Source organism: Zootoca vivipara, chromosome 6 (genome assembly GCF_963506605.1).
Source record: "Zootoca vivipara chromosome 6, rZooViv1.1, whole genome shotgun sequence".
Lineage (NCBI taxonomy): Eukaryota > Metazoa > Chordata > Lepidosauria > Squamata > Lacertidae > Zootoca > Zootoca vivipara.
The window spans coordinates 48,813,728-48,826,420 of NC_083281.1; the positions used below are offsets into that span (position 1 = coordinate 48,813,728).

General features: G+C 40.8%; 1 protein-coding gene across 4 annotated transcripts in view; it reads left to right on the forward strand.

The window, feature by feature from the left end:
* PHAF1 (phagosome assembly factor 1) overlaps window positions 1-12,693 on the forward strand; it is a 44,257-nt gene that overhangs the window by 1,016 nt on the left and 30,548 nt on the right. For 3 of the 4 annotated variants that reach the window (XM_035118226.2, XM_035118223.2, XM_035118224.2), the window contains exons 2-3: window positions 1,408-1,535; window positions 9,717-9,799. In XM_035118226.2, coding sequence (XP_034974117.1) covers window positions 1,472-1,535; window positions 9,717-9,799 — 147 coding nt within the window. In that variant the 5' untranslated portion in view covers window positions 1,408-1,471. Of the gene's footprint in view, window positions 1-1,407; window positions 1,536-9,716; window positions 9,800-12,693 lie in introns of those variants that run through there. The other variant, XM_035118227.2, reaches the window with a different exon arrangement.

Sequence of the window (12,693 nt, forward strand, 5' to 3'; positions counted from 1 at the left end):
GGGTGGGCCCTGAGGGTGTGTGTCTGGAGTGAGTTGGGGGACATTTGGGGGTGACTTTCTTGTATCTCATGGGCAGGCAGATTATTTACCTGTGTGTATGTGTGTTTGGCTGTGGCTGTTTTGAGGAAGGTAACAGCCCACAGTGGCTGAGTTCACTCTGTTTGGTGGGGTCTTCCTGGCTTGCCTGTGCATATATACATTTTTTTTTTGCAGAGAGAGTTTCTATTGCCAGGTTGACATTCTTATATATGCTGGTGGGGAGGGGGATGTTTTTGGACCCTCTGATCACTCCTCCCCTCTCCTGGGCAAATAGTTTTTGCTGAGAAAGAGGAGACCTGGTGCCTATGAAAATTCGTGAGAAGTGGGCCAGAGCCAGGTGTTCTCAGGCCTTTGGGAGAGCACATTTGCCTTCTGGTTCTGTTTGAACCAGTATTTCATGGAGGGGGTATTTGTCTCCCACATTGCCTACTCTGGATAACTCCCTCTCTCCCTCTCTCCTTGTCCTAGGGATTCCTCCTATGAGGGAGAGAGCCTTTGGAGTTACCCTTTGCTACTCTGGTGCCCTCTAGCTGTTTTAGACCAGGCATAGGCAAACTCCGGCCCTCCAGGTTTTGGGACTACAATTCCCATCATTCCTAGCTAACAGGACCAGTGGTCAGGGATGATGGGAATTGTAGTCCCAAACATCTGGCAGGCCGGAGTTTGCCTATGCCCGTTTTAGACCACAGCTCCAATCAGTTGGCCTCAAGCGTGAGAAGGGAGATTGACCTTAAGCAGAGTGGCAAGGCCTTTTGGCTTTTGCACACTGAGTATCTTAGGAACAGTTGGAGTATTCAGAAAGCCCTCTCCATTTCCACCTGCATAAGGCACTCACTGAAGGGTTGGGGAGAATTAGGAGGGTTATCCCAAGTAATGGTTGTGAGGAAATCATTATAGCTCACTTGTTCCTGGCAGAAGGACAAGGCAAAGTAAAAACAGGCCAGATTGCAAGCCTATCAGTTCTCAAAGCACTTATCCTGTATATATCTGTTGTTGAATATGGATGTAGCCTGAAAGTGAGCAAGTTCAGAGGGAGAGATACACAGTCTATGATGGGGCCAAAGTAGCCTGATCAATCAGTGTTGGAGAAATATAATTAGTGTGTGTGCTTAAAGCTTTGGATGTTTACGGGAGTGGGAAATCCTTCAAAAATCTTGCACAGCATAGGCAGAAGGGAGATTAGATTGTGTATTGCTACTAATTAATAATAACATTATTTAACAATAACAAAAGGCCAGCCTTGAGGATCAGCAGTTTCCTCATCAAGAGTTTGAGCAACAAGGAGTGTTTACATGTTGCTTTGGGTTATGACCTTAGATTAGAAGGATGACACATAAGCCTGGGTGTGTGTTCTCTCTCCCTGTTCAGGTCAAACTGCAGTAACGTTGTGACTCTGCTGTGTGATTACTGGGCCGTTCCTCTGCCTGGGCCAATGCTAGATCTGGAAGTGGTTCCCGAGCGATCTCTTGGGAATGAACAATGGGAATTCACCTTGGGTAAGTAACTTTGTTGCCTTTGTCAGCATCTTGTTTATAATGAGAAGTGATGGGTATATTGGGACAAAGGGGCATTCCCTCCAGTGTTGTTCTGAGAGTTAAATTAACATGTTGAAGCATATGATGATAATTTCAAGGAAGGAATTATTTTGAGTGACATTCTGAACATTACACTGAATGTGGTAGACTGAGAGGGTAATCTGGGCTGTACAGCTTCTTCCTCATATAGAAAGCTCTGAACGTGGTAAGTTAGCACCCCAGGAGAGAACACTATGCTGAATTTTTCTTCACTGAGGTGCTAACGCTACTTACTACATACTAGCTTACTACATGTAAGGATTTTTACTGCGTTAGGGGAATTAAAAATAGGGCTTCACACCTGAACTCTTCAAAAGGGATTGTGTCCAGAATTACCTTCCACATTATTTGTCAAATGAGTTTACCAACAGATGCTTCTGTGGATGCCCTTAAACGGGGTCATGTTTTGTTTATGCTTTGCTTTGGCACTTCTTCCTCAAGTAATTCTAGCATGTTTAGCAACAGCCATCAGAAGTCACATGGCTATTGCTCAGAACAGCATTTAGCCTTGCTGGAAGCTGGGTGCGTGAAAGGTGCAGAGTATTTTTCCAGACAAAGATTTTTGCCCACAATACTAATTTGAATGATGGTTGTTAAATGCTGTGATGCTATTTAGAAGAATAATTTAAACAAGTTTTTAAAGTGATTTGAGAACAGGTACTAGTAGTTGAATCTGGAGTTGCCTCCAGTCAGAGAAAGGACTAATTGAAGTGATTTTTAAACTATTTGTTGTGACCTGCCTTAGAAACCTGTATGGAAAGGAATAAGCAAAAGTTTTGAATTGATTTATTTTCTCGGATCACTTACTCTGCATCAATCTATGTGGCAGAGTGTTGGATTTGGGTGCAGGAGATGTGAGTTCCAATTTCCCCATGTTGCTGGGTGATCTTAGGTTAAACAATAATGACTTGCACATCTAGCCTCACAGGATGGCTGTTTTCAGCGCTTTTTTTCTTTAAAAATTGTTTAGGGGCACTCTCATTTTGACTCAAGAAAATCACCATTTTATAGTTCAAATAAGGAAAAATAAATACAGTAAATGGACAAAAGTACAAAGATTCACAAAATGTTTAGGGGTATGTGTACCCCTGCGTCCCCCCCAGAAAAGAAACAATGGCTGTTTTAAGGATAATATGGAATAATCCTGTGTACACCACTATAAGCTATTTGCAGGAAAGGCAGAAGCAAATGTAATCAATAGAACAATCTATACCTAACTGAAGAATCCTTTTTACTATTGTCTTGGTTTCTGTAGTAGATTTGCATTACCAGACTTTCATGTCATACAGGATGTTTTCCCACAGTGTACTGCTTCCAGCATCTGGTGATAGTGGTAATGAAAGCCTTAAATGAAGGCATGGCGGTGTTTTACTGAGCTCTGTAAAAATTGGTTTCAGAACTAATATGAAAGTCAATAACCTTTTGTGTTTTTAGTTCCTTGTGTTGCTTCAGATTAATAGGGTTTTACTAGGAATTTAATACTTTGAGCAAACAAAGTTGATCTGCTGAAGGGTGGCTGTATGTTGTTGGGCCCACAGATAAGTGTATAAATGTAAGCTGGTTTATAGATTATGCATATGTTAGGCAGATTACTGTGTATAGTTTCTTCTCCGCCACACAGCAGACTTTTACACACTCACCCACTGTCACCCACTCACTCACACCCAACCCAGTTGTACTACATGGGGAAACCAGTCTCTGCATTTTACTTGTGTTTAGTTATCGTTTATACACAATTTTAAGACTGGGTGGGAGCCAAATTACACCTCAGTACTAGGGCTTGCCGATCGGAAGGTCAGCAGTTCGAATCCCCGCGACGGGGTGAGCTCCTGTTACTCGGTTCCAGCTCCTGCCAGCCTAGCAGTTCAAAAGCACGTCAAGTGCAAGTAGATAAATAGGTACTGCTCCGGCGGGAAGGTAAACGGCGTTTCCGTGTGCTGCTCTGGTTTTGCCAGAAGCGGCTTAGTCATGCTGGCCACATGACCCGGAAATACTGTCTGCGGACAAATGTTGGCTCCCTCGGCCAGTAAAGTGAGATGAGCGCTGCAACCCCAGAGTCGTTATCGACTGGACTTACCGGTAACTGTCAGGGGTCCTTTACCTTTACATTTTACATACTTCACAGAGAAATACCAGGGTCTGATTCCCAAATATTTCAGGCATCCTGTGGTGATGGGATATCAGGAGCTGAGATCTCTGCAGTTTTTGGCCCAGATCAGGAGTAATGGTCTTGGTCCAGTAAACCATGGTTTATAGACTAAGAACGAGCAGGGTGCCCACATTCTCCTTCTTTTTCTGATGCAGTGTAATGGAAAACTTCCAGGGTTTCTTAACAATTGCCTATTACATCTGGACAGAGAAAGTGTGGTTTAATCTCCAGCAGGAAACTGTGATTTAACAAAACTAAGGACATTTTCCATTAAAGTGCACAGTACAAGGGAGGGAGGTGAGTTGACAGCATGTAGGAACTACGCTTATTCTTGGTCCAATGAACTATGATTGATTGGACAAATCCTTTGTGTTTCAAAGCCAGTGCATTTTTTGCTCCACATCCTAATGCCAGAGGAATTTTGAAGAGATAGCAGCAAATGGTTCTGGTAAGAAGAGGAGGATTTGTATACCAGCAGTACTATCAGAGAAAAAAGGCTCCATATCTTCACATTGTCCCTGTTCAGACATCACACTAGACCACAGTTTAAAGCATGACATGAATGAGCTTGGGTGAGCCTTGGGCTCACATGCTCCCACCCCACTTTTCTACCTCCCAGAGCAGCTGTGAGTAGTTGGGAAGTTCTTGCTTCCATTTTTGCTTACCTACACCTTGCTCTTTCATTCAAATAATCAAACTCTAGATAATGTTAACAATAGTTGGTTTGAAACAAGTTATCTTGAAACTTTTGTTTCATAGTGAAGATTATGTGGGATTGGCTTATTTGAACAGGAATAGTGTATCCAGAGTTGAGTTGATGGGGGGAGTATTTTTAAGATCTATAGGGTTGTAGCAAATGTAAGAGTTCCACTCAGAGTACTCACGTTAAAATTACGGGACCTAAGTTAATCATGCCCATTAATTTTAGTTGGTCTACTCTGAGTAGAACTAATATTGGCAGTAACTCATTATCTAGATTCTTATTCTAGTTACAAACCATTCTTGAACTAAGGTTGCTTTGGGTGTTCAGAGATGTATGTTTTCAAACGTACACTGTATGCAGAGGTTATGCATTTCTGCTTAGATCTTAATGTGAAATGGTGGTTCTGGACCAGCTTTACTTGCTGGACAACTTTTTTTTAGTCACATCCATTATGTTGTTGAAGTGTGTATTTGGTACAGCTTGTTCCTTCCATACTTCATCTCTTTATGACCTTTACAGGTCATCAGGTCGTTTTGTTATCTGAAGTGAATAATAATTCATATGTATGTAAGATATATCTAATTCTGTGTGTACATAGCTACCAATCCCAGCTTGTTTTTCTTTGCTTACCGTACTTTTCCTAAAAGCAAATAAATAAATGAAAGGTGATTGGCACTTGTCTGTTATTGGGGTGCATCATTCTCTTAGTTGTCATTATCCTTTTAAATAATGTTGCAAAATCCACATTAGGGCAATACTAAAATATCACAATAGTAGTGTGCAAGCTTTGCATGCCATAATTAGGTATTGCCCTAGTGTGGATTTTGGATTATTGTCTTAAAGCCAATATGACTGCTTTTACTCTTTAGGTAATGTTGGCTGAAAGAATATGAATTCTTCATCTTTTCATCTCATTACTTAGTATGTATGCTCACAAGCGGGTTTAGTGTATCAGCCTGTTTTTGTTTCATATAATTATTGTTATTGTTGATGGATCGCTTCAGTTTTAAACCAGATGCAGCCACATGTGAAATCTTTCTGTTGTTGCAGCATCTGCAGTGGACTGTTTTATCATGTTGCTACCTTGGCAGACGACTGCAAATACATTGCTGTCCACCTCAAACATTTTAGTAATGTGGTGATGATGATAAATCCTTTCTGCAGAGCAATGTTGTTCTGTAGCATTCTAAATGCTGGCAATGAATCTCCTCTGGGATTCCCCAAGTAGCTAGTGGGACTGATCCATTAGTAATTCTTCCTGAATTCCCCTGGAGTAGCTGATACTCCACTGGTTTTGATCTCTGGCTTGTTGTGTGACCAAGATGTAACTAGATCTGTGCCTGAACATTCATCTTAGGGTTAAATATACCAGTCTTGCAGTTTCTGTAAGATCAAACTTTCCTAAAACTATGCCTCCTGCAAATAGGGAAATATAGTTGCTTTTCTTTTGGTGAGTCCATGGTGCTCTAAATTTCCAATAACCTTGTTATGCAGCACTCCTCACTTTATTTATGTTCCTACTCCCCCACTGTCCTTTACAAAACTGTAGAATGAATGCTAAATAATAAGAGAACTCAAATTTAGACCAATTGGTGGCCTAGAAGACCCCACCATTCTTTTTCTGAAGCTAAGGGTGTTTGACTCTGGACAGTGAAGGAATGGCAGTCTGCTTAAGAACCCCATGCCAGCTCCTAAAAGCTCCTAGATAGAAGAGCATAAATAACACAGGAGAAAATTTAAACCCACAGCCTGGGGAGATCTATTGAAAGGATAGGATACTGGCCTATTAGTTGGACATGTCAATTTTCTTTTATATTTTCTTATACAGTATATGATTACAAATAAAGAAGCATTTAACAACTTTTCTTTATATTCTGCATAAAAAAATTATACAGTTAAACATGCTTTTCAAATAAATATAAATAAATATCTTTTGAAGAATCCACTGTAGTGTGCCGAAAATTAATGAAGGTCTCCCAATCCATCTTTTTGAATGATTTGTTTAAAAAGCCAGTTCCCAGCAGACCTTTTGTCTGACAAGGAATCTGAACCCAGGATAGAGTAATGTAGAAAGGTCTTGGTTCTTGGGGGGGTAGGGTGACTGAGATTTTTACCTCCCCCCCCCCCAACACACTCAGATGGTTTCTGAGCACATTACTTTAGTTTCTCGTGCATAAATGAATGGCCATTCCTTACTATGAGGAAAGGACTCATCACAGCATTTAGGAGGGGTGATGTGAGGGCAAAATCTCACCTTCCACCTTTGGCCCTCAGGGATGGAAATCCCACAGTATACATTCTTCATATGCATGTGTCTTGTAATAATGGCAGTGTTTTATATTTATACCCTCTAGCATCACATCTAGAAATGGAATAATGCAGGACAGAGAAATGTAGGGTAGGGTTTGGTTCTGATTGATTGGGTTTGATACTCACCCCCAATATTATGGGTGGTATTCAACTACTGTAAATTTTACTCAGAGTAGACCCATAGAAATTAATGGACCTAACTTAATCATGTTCTAACAGTCATGTTCAGTGGGCCTACTCTGAGTAAAACTTAAATTGCATATTACCCAGTGTCATGGGTAGGGGGGGGCAGTCTTAGCCCCCGGTTCAGTGGTGACCCATCACCATACAACCTACTCATCTTTTTCATTAGGGTGAAAACACTAGCAAGTAACATTGCAGCGCAAACAAAACCAGTTCTTCACCCCTGGTATTGAGTGGACAAGCTTCATTCTGTATGTGGGGTGCTAAGCAGTTTTGAGACAGTTTCTGCTTACCATGACCACCTCTCTGGCTAGTTGATTACATTGACTAGGCAATTTGAAACTGGCCTGTTTAGCAGTGTACTGTATCTTTTTGTAGGCATGTGGATTGAATTTATATCCCTTTTTGTGTTAATATTATAATTGATATTGAAGCCCTGTGAACTTCTGACTGTGGACCAACCTAAAGCAAGAAATTTCTGGTTTAGTTTGCTGAAAAGCGTGTAGGATGCTGGAAGCTTCTGTCAAGCATGCTCAATCTATTATTTGTTAAAATCTTGCAAAAACTACTCTTATATCTTGAAGTGGTGAAACTTGGAAAACCAGTGAGTTCAAAAGTTGCTATTTGATAGAATGATTTAGGCCTATTAGGAAAAATGATTCTCTCATCTTTTGAAGTGTGGTTTGGTATACTGTATACATTTTGTTCAGCAAATAAATAAATAAATAAATAAATGATGTGTATGTGTTTTGCTCTAAAGATAAAGGCATTTCTTAATGGTGAGCTCACTATGAAAGTTTAATTTGTAACCTGAAGAAAGTCTTGTACTCCAAACCAGGATATGAGATGATGCCAGAAACATGGGGATTCATGTGTTGTCTTTCCTGTCAATGCAACTATCTGAATAAAGTTGGACAACCTTTACCTGTATGCCGGCCTTTTTATAAGGAGGGAGACCTGTGGTAGAGTCGGAACCCGTCAGGGGCCTCAAACTCTAAAACTAAATGCCAAATCTTCATTCTGTTTACCACTATATGCCTCCAAAAATCTTATTAGGCTCATTTTCTGAAAGATTGGGAAATACTTTGAACTTAATAACATCTCATGATCTTGTAGTTTTAGGTTCTAAATTACTAGTGCTCTTTATTTGTAAGATAATAATCCTCCAGGATAAGTTTACAAGTGGCCGGCATAAGAAGCAATTTGAGGGAAGTTTCTTGTCCTTGCCAATAGACTCCCAACCACGCAAACTTCAGTTGGCTCTCAGTCTAAGTGTCTTCATTCCCCTTTTCGTATTATGGGTTTGAAAAAATTGTTCCGTTCCTTGGATTATTACAGTCACTTGATAAGCAAGAGATATTGAGCTGAGTGCAGATAGGTTACCTAGCACTGTTAGAATTCTGTTGCTAGATCAGCTGGCATGAGCTTATTGACAATTTACACACAGCTGAAAAAGAAGAAAAATATGCACAAGTTTGGTTGTCATGGAGTCTTGAATTCATCAAGAAATTTATTTGCCCACCGATAAGTAATTGAAGGATCAATATTGCATCAAATATTTCTGTTCTTTATATTATGTTTTTTACCTCATAGATCAGTCCTCTCCAACCAGGTGCTCTCTGGATATTTTGGACTATAATTCCCATAATCCCTGACCATTCATTATGGTGGTTGGAACTGATTGGAAACATAGTCCAAAATATCTATAGAGGGCCCCAGGTTAGAGAAGACTGTCATAGACTTTTAAGCAATTCAGCACCAGGGATGTTTGAATGTTAAGAAGAGGGTTTATTTTCAGAGTCACAGGATACCTTATCCAAATAACTCAGAGCAGGTAAATACAGTTGTACATTGGTCACATAATAACAACTCTAGAAATTCTTCCTTTTGCTTACTCTCCTCCTTTCAACAAACTCGTCATAAGCACTGAAGATCTGGGATGACTCCGCTGCCAATATAGTAGCATCATAGTAGCTTCTGTGCATGTTATGGGTGATATCCAACATGAGTCATACTCTAGAGTAAATCCACTAAAATCAGTGGCCTTAAGAAACTCAAGTCCGTTGATTTCATTGGGTCTGTGTGAGTACAAATTAGTTGGATAGCACCCTGTATTTAAGCATATGTGTTTAGGCTTAAGTGTATACCTAAAATTGCAAAGTATGAACGCTTTAAGTAAATGTTTGAAAACTCATGTACCAGTACAACTTTCAGAGATCTGGTGAGGGGATACTTGCTAGTAATATATGAAATGGTCCCGGTGAACTTTTTGTTAGAGGAAGTAGAAAGCTGTGAATGTGTACTTCAGACACACTTATAAGTTTTAAGAAATGAGGGATTAGGTTAACTAGTAAGGGTTCTGGGCAAAACGAAACAGAATAAATGTATGGATATAAACAGGATTGCCATCCTTACATGTACTGAATACAGTGAAGGGATGTAAAACTGTATTTGATTTAATGTGTGATTTCATGCTCCTGGGTTAGCAATGCTGTCTCATGTCTAGCTTCTTAGAAAACAGTCTGGCATAGTGGCTTAACATGGCTGTTTCTGTTCCTGTTCTGGAAACACAGGTTTCTTCTAATTTGACAAGAGACTAAGTTTAGTCACTGGCTGGAAATGCTTGTGGTGTTCAACTTGTTGTTCTTGGCCACTGAGCCAGTACTGCCACATGTTGACCCTGTTGAGCAAACACATTTTTGCCAACATGGCTAAGTGGGAGCAACATCTCCAACTCTTGTTGTTTTTGTCCTTGCAGGAATGCCATTGGCTCAGGCTGTAGCAATTCTTCAGAAACACTGTCGTATCATAAAAAATGTCCAGGTTCTCTACAGTGAACAGGTAAGTTGTGACCCAGCATGCTTGCTTCAAAGTATTCTGTATGTTTAATTGCACAGAAAGGATGGGAAGATATGTAAATATTGTGTAATGTCATTGTGTTTGTTGCCTAGCCACATGCCACCTATTCATCCTTTACAGTTGCCACATCCTGGAGGACGTGCCTTTCTAAAAATAGCATGCTTTTTCAGATACAGACACACATACACACATGTATACATTTAAAAAATAATTGACAGTATTTGTTTCTTGTCTAGACCAGTGGTTCCCAACAGGTGGTCCGGGGACCCCCAGGGGTCCGCGAGCTATGCCAGAGGGGTCCGCAAGATGTTATTAGAATAAAAAATATATTAAATATATTTCGTATGATAACAGATTTTTTGTTTTGGCCACTTCCTGCATGAGCAGAGTCTAGTGCAAAACTAGAATTAGATAGAGGCAGTAGTTCTGCTGTATGCCGTTAGGTGGCGCTTTACAAACACTACTGTTTTGCAAAGAGGCAGCGTGCGCATTCTACTAACGCTCACCTCCCCAAGATGCTTTGCGCGTGTCGGCTTCATTTGTGCGCTACTGTGCAGGTACCCTGTCTTCTCCATTCCCCTCCCTCCTCCCTGGCGCGAGCTGCCTGTTTGCAAAACAGTAGTGTTTGTAAACAAAGCGTTGTTTTTCGCGGAAGCTACAGTTTGCGTAGTTAAAAATGGACCGTTGGTTAAAAAGTGGTTCGTTAAAACGACAAAGGCCTACAGATGAAGAGGAAGAACTGTAAAAAAAGTATAAATATAAAATATAAAAAGACTCTTAATTTGGCTCTCACTTTTTAATTTTAGGATTAGGAATTAATGGGGGTCCTTGTCACAATAGCGGCTCGATGAGGGGTCCTCGAGAAAATTTTGTTGGGAACCCCTGGTCTAGACATTTTCTTTTGTGACTTGATGTTATTGCAGCTTGCGGTTTTAAGTGACCGATCAAAATACAGCTTTTTACAAAAGCTGTATCCTACTGTAAGAGAGGGAGTTTACAAAATTGATGTGTTGGGAAAGAAAGGTTGCAAAGTCTTCCTCTTAATCAGAAAGAGATGGGGAAAGATGAAAGATACTCATTCTGTTCTAGGAATTGAACTGTTGAAAGCACCATGAGTGGTTGTTGTGATTGTTTGGTTGCTGGCTTCTGTCCTTTTATCTGACTGGACAGCCAACAGTATTTGAAACTAGTCAAAAGCAAGTTTAGTCCTAATGTTGAAATAGGTAAGTGAAGTCTTGCCATAATAAGGAGGAGTACTGGGAATAATAATAATAATAATAATAATAATAATAATAATAAGGTGGCAAACTGGGACCCAGGTGGCGCTGTGGTTAAACCACAGAGCCTAGGGCTTGCTGATCAGAAGGTCGGCGGTTCGAATCCCTGTGACGGGGTGAGCTCCCGTTGCTTGGTCCCAGCTCCTGCCAACCTAGCAGTTCGAAAGCACGTCAAAATGCAAGTAGATAAATAGGAACCGCTACAGCGGGAAGGTAAACGGCGTTTCCATGTGCTGCTCTGGTTTGCCAGAAACGGCTTTGTCATGCTGGCCACATGACCTGGAAGCTATACGCCGGCTCCCTCGGCCAATAATGCGAGATGAGCGCGCAACCCCAGAGTCGGTCACGACTGGACCTAATGGTCAGGGGTCCCTTTACCTTTACCTTACATCTGAAATGCTACCCCTTCTCTCCAGCGTGCTCTAGAAAATTCAGGCCATTATTATAGTAGCACTGTTGCTATTGAAATCAGACAGGCACCTGCAATTGTGATATCTTGTCACCTGCTGAAAACTTCTGTTTTGCCAAGCATCATCAGAAAATTAATATGATTCAGTGTTGGTCATGTGTTCTGTATTTTATTATCTAATAATTTTATGATGTTTTAATGTTTTTGTTGTAAAAGGTAAAGGTAAAGGGACCCCTGACCATTAAGTCCAGTCGTGACCGACTCTGGGGTTGCGCGCTCATCTCGCATTATTGGCCGAGGGAGCCGGCGTATAGCTTCCAGGTCATGTGGCCAGCATGACAAAGCCACTTCTGGCAAACCAGAGCAGCACATGGAAACGCCGTTTACCTTCCCGCTGTAGCGGTTCCTATTTATCTACTTGCATTTTGACGTGCTTTCGAACTGCTAGGTTGGCAGGAGCTGGGACCAAGCAACGGGAGCTCACCCCATCACAGGGATTCGAACTGCCGACCTTCTGATCAGCAAGCCCTAGGCTCAGTGGTTTAACCACAGCGCCACCTGGGTCCCTACGTTTTTGTTGTACACTGCCATATTTTTAATAAAGGTTCTAAGTAATAACTCAAAATAAAAGCAGGTGCTGTAATTTAAAGTTCATAGATATTTTAATTGTGCTGCTGTTGCATGTTTAAAAGTTCAGTTAGTGTTACAGTAATCTGCTCTTTTAATTACTCCTATTTTACTGGTCTGCAGCAAAAAATCAGAACAGTATAGTTCATGAGCATATAAACATTGCATTTTTCCATCTCAGTAATTTTGTCTGGAGGGGAAATGGTGAGAATTATGTGTGTTTGTGTACACACACACACACACACACACACACACACACACACAAACTGCCCATTGCTACCTCTTGCTACATGTACTGTACTTTCTATGAAGAAGCAGATGAAAATAGTTTATATTCTTATTATAGCCTCAGACTTCAATTTGTATTAAAATCCTCAATATCTGAGTGATTTGTTTGGCCAGTATGTAACAATAACTAGCATAATTGTGAGTAAATACTGGCCTTTTGGCTCTCTGCCATGTATATACTCTCTTAATTACCGTATTTTTCAGACCATAGCATGCACTTTCCCCCTCCTAAAACAGAAGGGAAAAAAGTTGCGTGTTATGGAGCGAAGGCAGCC